Below are 13,549 nucleotides of genomic sequence, written 5' to 3'. Positions count from 1 at the left end.
GATTGATTCCACTGATAGTATTGCTACACAAAAGATTACTGCCCCACTTATGCTGGTCCCTAAATCTGAATATAAGATGAGTGAATTCCAGCCCCATCACCTGATGCTTTAAGCCTGTCTCAGGTAGAATTCTAATGACAACTATCACCCTTTGGGCAGACCTGTAAATGAAATCAGCAAGAAATTGGGTGGTTGACGGTTTTTAACAAAGACTAGATATGTAGCTGTGGTGTTTCTCATAGTCAGGGTGAGCTTGGAGAATGCATGAAGCAAGTTGAGAAACTAGATTAGATTTATAGCATGGGCAAGACTATCTGTATTTGAGATCCCGGCTTAAACCTTGTAGGTCAATTGCACAAAGACTATGAGAATGTTTGTAATTTATTGTGTTTTTTTACATAGTGAAGGATAGAAGAAGTGCGCAGAATTAAATATTGTTCTGTACTCTCTCTCTCCTTAGATCTGGGCATCTGCTAACACACCAAAAAAATAAACCCTATGTTTGTATGGAGCATGGATGCGACAAGAGCTATTGTGACTCAAGATCCTTGCGTCGTCACTATGAAGTCCAGCATGGCTTGTACTGTCAGAGGGAGCCCTTTCCTGACAACAACTCTAAAGATCTGGATTCAACAGAGAGCATGCTGTTCCCACAGGTCGGACATACTCAGGCCCTTCAATGTGATGTGGCAATGGCACAGAGGCCAACACCACAAATGGAATCTCTTCCACAGAGATCCTCTTTGCCTAATAGAGAACTGCTGAGACCTCTGATGAGTAACATATGCCAAAAGGTACCAGGTGAAACTGGAACCCTTGGATGCAATGTTACATTGCACTGTCCCACGCAAGCTCATGCTACAGCAAGTGCGCTTGCCAGTCCAACCATTTGTTTGTCTGAAAGATCAGGTAGTGTTAGACAGACCAAATATAGATTATTGCAAAGAGAGCAGTCTTCTGGTTTAAATTGCAACACATCTGATCCATATAACAGAGTAAGCACTTCCCATTTTTCAGTAACAAACCCCACTGTGTCCTGTTTAGAAAATTTAGATTCTTATGTCATGGACTCAGTGATTCCCAGTAGAACCTCGCAGTCCACACAATATACTTTAGAGTCATCAAGACCTGCAAGTTGGCCACAGGCTGAGAGCACAAATCATACACTATCAAGAAATGAAGCTATTTCCACCAGGCAACAAGCAAGTCAAGATCTTGTGTGGACCAATAACTTAGCAACCTACAGTGGCAGCAAAGGAACTTACTCCTATATTGTTCCCAATTCCCAGCCTTCTGAAGAGGTTTCTGCCACTTTTTCAAGTGGAGCTTTACATAAACTTGATTCATTTGCTCAGGCTTTCACAAGGCAGAATTTGGATATTCAGTCAAATCCCTCTCTTGCAAAGAACCCAGGTGAAAATTCATCAGCTTCTGAATTTGATGCTTGTGGAAATGTTTTTAGACAGATTTTGAGTTATAAAGCAAATTTAAACCAGTGGCAAGCATTTCCTGAACAGAAACGTCAGATACTGCAAGAACAATACTCTCTACACCAGCAGCAACATCAACAACAGATAGCAACTTCACTCTTTACGCAAGTCTATATGGGAGATCAGGAGGCCTCCCCTGGGCAGAACCAAGACCAATTTCAAAACCACATGCTCCAGCTGATCTCTGACACCCAATACAATCTGTCTCAATCCCAAAATTCGGTAAGTCAATCACAAGTTATAGTTACCCAATCCCAGCATTTGCTTTCCCAGAAAATTCCATCGCAGATCCAGAATAATGGATCACAGTCACATCAGCCCTCAGAATTAGAGCAAGAATTTCAGCATTCCTTCAGACAGGAAACCACTTCTCCATTTTTACAATTTCAAACCACAAAACCTTGCCAACTCTCCAAGAACATCCTCTCTTGCTATCCACAGCAAGCAGAAAGTACTGAGCAGCAGCAAGGAACTGATTTGCAGCCTGCATTAAGAGCTATCTCAGAAAGTCACAGGAAATCCAAGAAGAGTCCATTCAAGGCACAACACCCTCCTCAGTCAGTGTGTGAAGAAGAGGTTGTTCAGGAGCAGCTTCAGTCACAGTCAGAGCAGTTGGAAGGATGGTCATTTCCACCTTGCAACAAGAAAGGCAGAATCTCTAATAAGGATGTGTGTATAAAGCATTTTGCTCTTACAGGTAAATCCAGTAAGAATGTGTCAGTCTCTCGAAAGGAACGACAGAAGTTAGATACCAGTTGCACAGCTCCTCCTAGTCAGGTGGCTATGAATTCCTTTTCTGTTCAGAATTCTTTGAGGAGTATGGAAGACTATCTACAGAAAGAACATTTTCACGAGAGCGTCCAGGTAATTATCTCAATTTCTTATTAGGCTTTCCATTTTCTGAAGGCGCCTGCTGTTCCCTCCCAGACCTTGTCTGGGATACATAGCTTGACAAGGGTAAGTGTAGGAAAATATGTTGGCATGTGGTTTAAATGTGAGGATGTCACAGCCAAGCCTGATATCTTCATTTGATAGCCACAGATTGCAGTTGGACTGAGAATACTGCTTGCTTTTTCTGCTTCTTACCCCATGTCACTAAGGTCATGTGGTTGCATAAAATGTGTCTCTAGAGCACTTGCACTGATTATTTGCTTAACTTTGATTAGCCCCAGATGAACTTAATTAGTGCAATATAAAGTAGGAAATAGACTTGGAGTTTTCCAGTTTGTGATTTAGTGACCAGTGTGGCCATGGGGAAAGCTTTCTAACATTTATTGTAAAAGTAACTAGAATATAAAGAGCTGAAATTTCACTAATGGCACAATATCATCAAGCCCACTATTGCACTGTCACAGACAATCCATGGTTTGTCACTGCTATACTCTTCACTAGAATGCTCCCAACTTTTGTTTTCCGTTGGGAACTGGCTTTATCCTGGTACCTTGAGGGTTAGCACCCATGCATTTAGGCTCACACCCAAGATAACCCTGCCAGTCCTCTAATGCATGGTTGCTGCTTTGCAAGGTGGGACCTGTGCTGCCAGCTGGTAGTGTTGTGTTGTCTTCCATGATGAGCGGAGGTGGGATCGGTAATATGCAGGAGCTTGTTTCGGGTGAAATGTTTTGAATGCCATCAATGCAACAGCGCGATTAAAGTAAATCAGAAATGGTCAAGTTGCTTCAAACCAAAGACACAACACAAGAAGGATAAAGAATCCTAAAATATTGTATGGATCAATTTCTCCAAAAGTGTTGGAGTGATTGTTCTGGTGACCATGTGCCTGCAGGTGTGCTTTCTACCAGCTTTTAAAAGTAGCCAATGCTTACTTGACAGTGTTGACAGTGGGAACAATCCATTTAATTCTGGAGCACCAGAGGCGCGAACCCAAATAGATAGCCCAGTAGGATTCTGGCACGAAGTCTCCAGTAGCTCCAACTCATGCCTGTGAGAAAACACATGTCAGACAAAGTCTAGGTTTGCCTGAAATATACACGAGAACCTCAAAATGCAGGTTTCCCTGTAGTTATCATCTTGACTTGAAAATTCATCACCAAACCTTTATCATTGCTGAGCCTAGGTCCTGGAACTTCCTCCCAAAAATTCTGGTAGGAGGAGCACCTTCACCATATGCACCGCAACAGTTCAGGGACCTCTTTCTCATGGGCAATTAAAGCCTTGCATCCATAACACAAGCTGAATTTCTATCCTATTAATCACAGTGTTATATATTTGGTATTATCTTGATATCTCTGATGGTCAGGAGGGTGGAAATCAACATCTAGGCCATCTCAATAGGGTGATTCCTCGTATTGTTTACTTCCCCTTCAGGCAATCTGAATACTTCTCTTATCTAAGATCAGAAACTGGAAGTGTTGAGGCACTACCATCTGAGCAGACTGCTGCTGGGAAAAATATTTTAGTCCATTTGTTTTGAACCATGCATTGTGTACATGTTTTATAACAATAATTCTGTGCAGGGAGCCCCAGGAAATACAGCCCTGTTCCTGGAGGCTCCCTGTAAATGTTGCCATATTCTCTGCAGTCTGCTGCTCAAATTCCAAAAGACTGTCAGCTGCCTGAAAGCAAACATTGCGAGGGGTGTGTGGTACAAAGTCAGTCGACAGGCAGGAGATGTGGAATTCTTGAGACTTTGCTTAAAGCATGCAGTATAGCCGTCTCTAATGGGCAGAATTCTGATCATCTCTGGCTTCCTAGGACCACAAGTCCAAACTTGAATATATTATAAAGAAATTAAAATGTTTTAAAGAGCTTTTCAGGGCCAGCAACCTGGAACACTTGTCGAATGTTTCCTGATTTTGTGTCCTGTCAGAAACACTCCATTCTTGTTGTCCTGAATGTAATGAAATGTGACTTTTCAGGGTGAAGATATTTACAGTCTGTGCAGCATTCCACAAGAGGAAGATGGGCATTCATCAGTGCTGTGGTATGAAACTTGCCTTTGTAATAATACGTAGGGAGATTGCGTACCTTTTGCTGCCAGTTCACTTGATTTAACGGGGAGTAAAGTACAGAGCAGCATGCTGCTGTTCATGTGTGCCAAGGAGTAGTGGATGCAAGTAACTACCCATGTGTCACTGGACAGCCAGTTGTTGACTCAGTGCCATGACCTTGTTGGTTTGAGTATAAAGGTGGTTGGTTCTCTGTGGGATATTCACTCATTTCTTCCAACACCTAATCACAGGCCTGGGGTATGCCAAAGTAGTGGTTAAATTCTTGAACCATTGACCCAGAGACATGAACGCAAATCCCACTATGGTAACTGGAGAATTTAATTCAAGTAATAAAAAGGAATTAAAAAGTAGAATTAATCTTGCTAATGTTAACCATGAAACTGGATTGTTGTAAAGGCCCATCTGGTTCATTGATTCCTTCAGGGAAGAAAATGTGCATTCCTTCCCTGGTCTGGTCCACTTGTGATGATAGATCCGCCCCATACAGTTGTCTTAGTTGTCTCCTCAGTTCAGAGGTAGTTATGGATGGACAGTTACTGCTGGCATTGCCAGTGACATACTGTTCACGCCTGTACGTATCACCCTGACCTTGATTTGTGAGGGATATGGAACATCAGAAACAGTGAAAGATAATTAGAGTATCTACCAATAAAATTAACCATGTGGCATGATATCAGTGTGCTGGTTTTCCTTTACCAGTGGTTCCCAGGATGGTTTGTCAAAGGAGTGACACTGATGTCATGACTTCAGTTCTTAAATCAACTCCTGGGATTGATGTAAACAGTCTGGATGTGTGATGAAGGCACATAATTTAGTATGCCCATGGCCTGGAGGATATTCAGATGAAATGGAACTTAGAACATTTTATTTCAAAATTACTGATAATCTATTTCTTGAATATTAGATATGACTGGGGTATGGTAGTGTAGGGGTTAAATTATTGGGTGGTAATCTGAAGGCCTAGACTAATGATCGGAACGATGAGTTGAAATCCAACAAGCACAAACCTGTTTGTAATATCTTATATTTAATCCTTCATTATACTTGGCTTTTTCTTATTTAGAATTAAACTCAAAGCATTGTCCTGCTATGTATTTCAAACGTTGTACTTCAGAGTAACTCCATTAACATTTTTCCATTTTTCTTGATATTATGGAATCATCAATTGATAGCAAGGACCTGTTGAGTGGCAACACCACAGGAAATTTGGAAGAAAATGGAGAAAAGTTCCGGTGTGAGAGATGTCAAGGTGTTTTCCATTTTCTGAAGGGACTAAACTGCCACAGTTGTCCTAGAGAAGGGATGGGAAAACAGCATTCACTGGAAGATGGTGTTAAGCCACAGAAGGTTAGAAAAATTATAAATTGTTCACTTTCAAAAGCCTTGACCAAAGAAATAACGCTTGTGGTGTATTGCACGTGCTGTACTATATGTTTTTGGATCTGACTTTTGATTTTAGAAGAATTTAGCTGCAGCTGTGATTGTCTGACATAATTACATTTGAGTTAGAAACACAACTACTTGGTCAGGAAAAAAATCATGGGATATTAATGTCATGGCCTAATGGTCACAGTACTAGACCAGCAACCTATATGGTTGAGAGTTCAAATCTCACCACTCGGAGGTAAAGATATTAGTACTAAGGCAGGTGCACTTTGAAGATGACATGAAGGTGACAAACTTAACTGGCACTTGGGGCCTTGAACAAAGCAACCCATCTGTTTTGATTTCTATTTCTTTGACTGGACCAACGGTTCTGGAAGTTATTACAGCTTGGCTTACTCGGTGTTCTGGACCCTTCACTAATACACTATGGAGACTGAGATATGGAGACGCCTGCCCTTAGAATGGATTGGAAATGTCAAAATCCATCCATAACTAACAGAGCATTAGTTAATGTGGGAAACAGTTAATGGTCTTCAGCTCCTCCTCTCGTTGGTATATCATTGAAGTGTGTGGATATGTGTACACAAGTACACAGTGCAACTCTGGATTCACAGCAGTATATTTTTACAAACCAACCATTATATGATATTTGTAAGCTAACAGATACTATTTTGTAATTGCTGGAAGTAACAGCTATTATTTTAACCTGGTAATTGATAATGGCATTGAGAAAATGGATCATGGTGGATTATTTTCTCAGTATCTAGAGGATAAACTTAGTGCTCTTCTGCTAAAGAAACCGTTAGAGGAACACGTGGCAACGCCTTTGGTGATCCCAGTCTCTGTACCTGTGAAAGCTGTTGGCCTTGCAAAAGATAGAAAAGCTGAAGATTCACCAGTTACACCAAAGAAGTTAGCTGCCACAAGACTGACCTCAAATGACAGCCCTGTCCAGGTGAGAAAGTTCCTACAGGGACAACAGAGGTACAATAAAGGCATCACATAAATATTTGACAGATATGACAGTCAAGCGACGCTTAACTCTGTATTAGAGTCATACAGGCCTTTCAGCCCAACTGGTCCATTCTGATCAAGATGCCCCATCCAAGCTAGTCCCATTTGCCCATGTTTGGCCCATATCCCTCTAAACCTTTCCTATCCATGTACCTCTCCAAATTACTTCTAAATGTTGTTATTGTACCTGCCTCAACCACTTCCTCTGGCAGCACTTTCCATACACATACCATTCTCTGTGTAAAAAAAAGTTGCCCCTCAAGTTCCAACTAAATCTTTCCCCTCTCATCTTAAACCTATGCCCTCTAGTTCTTGATTCCCCAGAAACAAGTCATAGGTTTGTTTGCATCAGAGGTAGAAAGGTGTAATGTCCATTGGAGCTGAAGCTATGATTTGACCTTTAGTTTCAGATTTTGGGTTTTCTTTGAGCCAGTGCCTAGTGCAGAGTAAAGGCAGGTATTCTGTACTGGCCAGTCTAGAAATTATGCTGTTAAATATTAATGTTCATGTACTTGTATTGTGTAGACTTATCCTTAGTATCCCACTAAAATAAAATTTGATATTGATTCTTTAACAGCATTTGGAGGCTCAAGGAATTTTGGAAGGAATTCCACTCATTTCCCAAGCACATTTTTTTAATTGGGGATGAAATTAAAACAAGAAGAACTTGGGATGCTCAAACTCAGAGTGACACAAAATGAGAAAGACTAAGGTTCAAATGAACTCAGGCTGGAGGATTGACTTATCTTGTTGGTGGTGAAGATGGTAAATATCATTCCACCCTGAGGAAGTCATGCAACTAAAGTGAAATTAAATTGAAAACATAAATATTTGAACATTAAACTACTTTGCCCATGTCCTAACCCATGTCCCTTAACAGCCTGTGAACTAATGTTGAATGGAGGCAGTGGTAGAGCATTAGACGAAAAGAATTAGAAGTGAGGGTGGGATATTCATCCCTTTGTGCCTGCTTCACCAATAAGATTGCGGCTGATCTTTGACCTCAGCTCCACTTTTCTGCACTAACCCCATATCCTCTGAATCTCTTAAGATCTAGAAAGCTATCAATCTCTTCATGTACCTTTGGTGCACTCAGTGACTGAGCCTCCACAGCCCTAAAGGGAGTGAATTCCAAAGATTCACCACCTGGATGGAAACATTTTCTCATCTTGGTCCTCAATGGCTGACTCATGTTTTTTGAGACTGTGAACCCTGCCAGCCAAGGAAAGCATCAACTCTGTATCTAATCCATCAAGCCCCTTAAAAAGTTTGTGGATATCTTATTCGTCTAGCGCGCAGGACTAGTCTACTTTAGACCTTCCATCGCAGGAATCAATCTGCTGAACATTTGCTGCGTTCTCTATTCCAAGTAGTAAATGGCTACTTGATGGGCAGCACATACTTGGTGGGCTGAAGGTCCTGTCTCTGCAGTGTGTGGCTTTATGACAAATTTTCTTTCTTCTACTGAAGTGGGTCCAAAGGTCACTCAAAAAAGAGGGAAGGGGCTGGAATTAGACCGAAGTAAGGAACGGTTTACACATCTCACAGAGATGGCTTAACTTGTTTGTATGTTATTAAAGTAGTTATTATGATTTTTTAGCTGTTTATATTTGCATTGTGCCTTAAATATACACAGATAGTGCTGAAGGTCCTAAGAGATAAGCAAATGAAAGTTAAGTGTATTCACTGTCATAACCTAGGAATATATTGCAGTTAGTTTATGTTCAGAAAGCTCCCACAACTCCATTCAGTCTGTTTTTGGTAGTCTTAGTCTAAGGATACACTGGGATAAGACTTCTGAAGAAAGCACTTTCTCACATCACAGCACTCCTTAGGCACTACACTAAAAGGTACATGGCTTCAGAAATTAATATTTTGAAATGTTCATTACTTCAACATTGTATATTTCACAGGTCCTTGAAACTGGCAAACCGGTGAGTGTAAACTGCAGAGGCCCCTCCAAAAAACAGCGGAGAAAGCGATGTCGTCCAGAGCCGCTGTTTATCCCATCCCCATCTTCCAGTCAGACTGGGGTCCCGCCAGGGATGGTATTGTACCAGAGTCACATGCGTTCTCCGGTTTGCTTAGCTGATCACCTTTTGGAGAACTTCCAGCCTCCCTCCTACACGCCCCCCCCAATGCTGAGTCCCATCCGTCACGGCTCAGGACTTTACTTTAACAGGATCTGTTCTCAGCCAGGGAGCAGGGCACCATACAGTGCATACATTCCGAAAGGAATCCCAGGCAGTGTAGTAGGTAAGCTCTCGTTTTAATGTTTTATTCATTTTTTCTTTACAAGAAATTTGAAGTTGTGCTCCAACCAATTAATTTCCTCTGATGCAGTAACTTATACACTGCTTAAGATTTTTATGTAAAATTCATTGATTGTACTTTAATACAGTTAACTTGTTTAAGTTGAATGATAATGATATTAACATTGAACAACTGCAATAGAATGAGAGACAAAGGAACAATAAACAAAAGCGGTACCCACAAGAGGCTTACATCCTTAGCTGCTGCTTCTGAGGTCTTGCCAGCTATTGTGCAACACTATTTAGGAAAAATAGGAGTTCCAAATGTTATCCTTGAGTATATTTTAGAAATAAAAAGTGATGAATGTTGATAGAAAAACCAAGAGTCTCTTCACAGGTGTTAGTTATGGTGGATTCTATGTAACCCAGATGCTGTGGACACTGGGTGTATCTGTTTGTTGGGAGTCAACAGGTTGTCTGTGGGGAGAGCAGTACTATGAAAGGATGATTGTTTTGGGATTGACTGATGATGGCCACTTCTTACAACAGTGCAGTGTAATTTACCAGACAATGCTCCAGTGTTCTAAAGGGGAATGGTGTTTCCCTGCACTGGAAGCAGTCTTCACTTTCCATACAGCTAGACCAACTAATTGTGCCCTCTGCAAGGCCTCACAAAATATGTCTTAATCCCAATAGTACCATCAACCCAGGCTACCATTCGTAATTTATGAGAAATATTTCGTGTTTCAGATAGATTACAGAGTGTTAGGCTATGTAGTCTAACGTCATCCTCCATCCTGAGAGAATTGTCCAAAAGACTCTCATAATCTTCGTTGATTAAGTGGCTGAACTGAAATAAAATTTTGGAGACTTGCCTCAGTTACCATTGCGCTTGTCCATAATTCTACAGTGACAGAAGCCTGTATGTTGTGGGAAATGCAAAAATATTACCGAAGACTAGGGGACATCTAATGGGTCTGGGGCTTGGAGCACTTCTTGTGCCAGGGGAGTGAGAATTTTGGGCCAAAACTGCTACACTAGAGCTCCAGAAACTCGATGCTGAGGCATGATGTTCTAAACAGAAATGTATTCCACTCAGTAGAACTGACAAATGTATGCAAAATAATAACTTCTAGAAAGTAATTGTGGTAACCTGATGATCCACATGTTGGATATCAGGAGCAAGAGTCCATCCTCTTGTGGAATGTTGTTGGTACAGCGATACGTTTTCTACAGCCCTACATACAATTCTGTCCTTTCTAGATGGTGTCAATGGAATTTGTGGTCTCTCTGTGGTTAAAGACGACTCTATAATCACCATACAACCGTAAGTTAAAATGTTTCCCTCTGTTAGTATTGATTATCCTCGTATGACTTTTTTCCTGTGGAACATGGACATCAGTTGTACAGAAATATAATTGTCGGTTATGAGAGTGAAAAAATGGCTGTGGCTTCCTAGTGATTATGTTGTATTTGCCTTATAATGTGTGTATGTGAATAATGTTAAAGCAGGGTCAAATGTAGGTGTGATTAGCTCAGATTGCAACATCCTATACTAATTACATTAAAGAATGGTTAGATTTTTAGAGAATTAAATATACACCCTCTCCAAATGTATGGTCTTGAATCTTTCCTTCCCTTGGTACCTCTGCCCAGTTGTGTTTAAGAATGTTGTGCATGAGGGATTTGGCTCTCTGCTTTTAAGAAATTGTACACTGAATACCTTGTGTTAGTCATGACTCCCGAGCAATATGTGTGACTTGCTTTAGGCATATTAACATTGGGACACGGTTCCAGGCTGAGATTCCACTGCTGCAAGACAAGTCATTAGTTGAAGACAGTGTCCACCAAGCAGACCTGGTCTGGAAACCATGGGATGACATTGAAACCAATAAAGTCACACAAGCAAGAGGTTAGTTTGTGTATGAGCATTTCTAATCTTGTACAGTTATTGCATCAAGATTTTTCTTAAGTATTTGCAGAAAATAGAAAAATGGAAGGAAAGATCATTCAAAAGGTAATTAGATAGGTTTGCATGGAAGCTTGAACAAGCTGGACTGAACAAATTTTGTTGTTCTTTGCAATATCATTGTAATTAAATTACTTGGGGCAAAACTTGTAGGTGTTTTGGAGCCAGTCCATTGCCATTTCTACCATCAACAGCTTTAAACACAGTGCAATGCCACACCTGTAATTTCAAACAGGGTATGCATTTTAAGAGGTCAATTATAGTTCACGTGTGTGTCGTGATTTAATAATATCCATAAAGGTTAATTCATGCCACGAGAGACTTTGGTAGAATATTCATCTATAGAGGAAATCCACCATCTAATGTTGCAAAGGAAAAAGTTTGGAGAATTAAGAAATACAGAGGAAAGAGAATTCAGAATTTTGCTTCTTTCGGAGATTTATCCCCATCCATTTTGTTCTGCTAGGAATGATGCATATCTGGCTTTGGACTGGGAAAGTCTGCTCTTTAAAATGGGATTCCATTTTCCCACCTGTTTCTTGTCACTTTAGAAAAGAAAATCATCCCGTGGGTGTGAAGGTGGTGCACTGGTTCGTGCTGCTGCCTCATGGCTCCAGGGACCTGGGTTTGATCCTGATCTTGGGTGCTGTTTGTGATTTTGTGGGTTTCCCCCAGCATCCCAAAGATGTGCGTGTCAGTGGGTTAACTGGCTGCTGTAAATTGCCCCCAGTGTGTGAGTGAGGGGTAGGACAATTGGGGGGGGGGGAGGGCTGATGGGCATGTGAGAGACTGCAGGTTACTGGGAAGTAAGTGGGAGAATGGGGTTGGTGTGAGGGCTGCTACTGACTCAATGGGCCGAATGGCTTCCTATGTCATATGAACAATGAGTATCTTCTTCAATCAGAGAAAGTGTAAAATTGTCAACTACAAGCAGCTTCAGGAGGATGGATGTCACCCTGCTGCTGGTTATCATTCAGGAGACTGCAGATGCTGAAATCTGGAGCAAAAAACAAACTGCTGGAGGAACTCAATGGGTCAGGCAGCGTCTGCGGAGGCAAAGGCATGGTCCGTGTTTCAACTATTCCTTTGTTTCCATAGATGCATCGTGACCCACTTTGTTCCTCCAGAGACTTGTTTTTTTGCTCTATCATTCAATGATATATATGGGAAAGCGAGGTGTTTGTGTATGCTAGCACTGAGAAGTCCTTACTTCATATTCCTTCTCTTCCTGCAGTGACAGACCTCTTGAACCTAGCTTGTTCCAGTGTGCTGCCAGGAGGAGGTACCAATCTGGAACTGGCCCTGCATTGTCTACATGACACTCGTGGAGATATTTTGGTAACTGGTCATTGTGTTTTGAAAGTGCACAACGTTCGTTCGAAGGTTTTGTCGCATTCCTTGTCATGGATCAGCTGCACCCAGCACTGTTCACATCTACCCTCCCGAAAACCTCATTAGGATAGACAGTGACAGCAGGCTGAGGACTAACACATGAAGGGCAGTAAAAAGGCTTCCTGAGGTTACATTAGTAATCAAAGTTAATCAAAATAGACGTAGGACCATCGTGAAATAAATGAAGTAGAAGAGAAATATCTGTAATAAATATGGGTGGATATACAATTGGACACGTTGTACACCTATATTTTGTTAATAATGCTGGATGCAAAGATGCCCCTGTTTCTCTGGAGTACTGCCTTGACAGTATAATAGTTGCAGATCTCTTGCCACCCCACCCAACTACTTTGGCCCCTCTAGCCTTCAACCTCTTGCATGGGCCATTGATTGTTGCATTGTGAACCACAGACACATCTGGACTAATTTCTAACTCAGCATGCCTGAGGAAACGTCCTCACTCCTCCCTGATAGATATAACTCCTGCTGCACAGCAAAGTGTGTGGACGTAGCAAGATTCAGTTGTATTTTGTAATTTCAGCTTGGAAATTGCCTGGTATTAATCGTAAAGAGGCTTAAGTCATTTTTATCAAATTTCTTCATCTGATACTTTTATGGTGCATTTAACCTCTTTAAAATAATTCTGGAGTAATTGGAATCACATGTATTAATACACCACAGTTTCCGGCTTCATATTATTTCCAGCACCATTTCTTTGCAGGCTGCTTTGGACATATTATTAATGAAAGGTGCAAGGCAGGATGCTGCACACCCACCGGGAGATTATCACTACACAGGTAAGAGCAAAACCACCAACACAGAAAACCATTTCAGCTTCAAAGTGGTCCACTGTCTCCAGTGCTATTACACAGAAGGTCATAGACTTTGCTATTATCTAAATAAACCTGAAATTTAGTTTGTAATTAGCCAGAGATGGTGAGGGAAAAGCTTTCAGCTTAAAAAATTTGATATCAATTACTGTTTTACTGAGGGACTGGATCGAAACCTGTTGGGAAGGAATAAACATAAATAATGGCTCACATGCCAGACATTGCTTGTGGTTTTTCTTGGCTT

At 41.2% G+C, this 13,549-nt stretch overlaps 1 protein-coding gene across 1 annotated transcript in view; it reads left to right on the top strand.

Annotated features, from left to right (window-relative positions):
* Nucleotides 1-13,549, top strand: part of LOC127586233 (zinc finger protein 541-like) — a 33,266-nt gene that overhangs the window by 7,668 nt on the left and 12,049 nt on the right. The window contains exons 3-12 of the mRNA XM_052044036.1: nt 461-801; nt 2,188-2,354; nt 4,370-4,434; nt 5,635-5,809; nt 6,645-6,803; nt 8,776-9,118; nt 10,378-10,441; nt 10,884-11,026; nt 12,318-12,421; nt 13,197-13,272. Of these exons, the coding sequence (XP_051899996.1) occupies nt 461-801; nt 2,188-2,354; nt 4,370-4,434; nt 5,635-5,809; nt 6,645-6,803; nt 8,776-9,118; nt 10,378-10,441; nt 10,884-11,026; nt 12,318-12,421; nt 13,197-13,272 (1,637 nt within the window). The remainder of the gene's footprint in view (nt 1-460; nt 802-2,187; nt 2,355-4,369; nt 4,435-5,634; nt 5,810-6,644; nt 6,804-8,775; nt 9,119-10,377; nt 10,442-10,883; nt 11,027-12,317; nt 12,422-13,196; nt 13,273-13,549) is intronic.

Source organism: Pristis pectinata, chromosome 35 (genome assembly GCF_009764475.1).
Source record: "Pristis pectinata isolate sPriPec2 chromosome 35, sPriPec2.1.pri, whole genome shotgun sequence".
NCBI classification, from domain to species: Eukaryota; Metazoa; Chordata; class Chondrichthyes; order Rhinopristiformes; family Pristidae; genus Pristis; species Pristis pectinata.
Note: the sequence above shows the minus strand (reverse complement) of the source record. Positions and strands in the feature narration are given on the sequence as shown.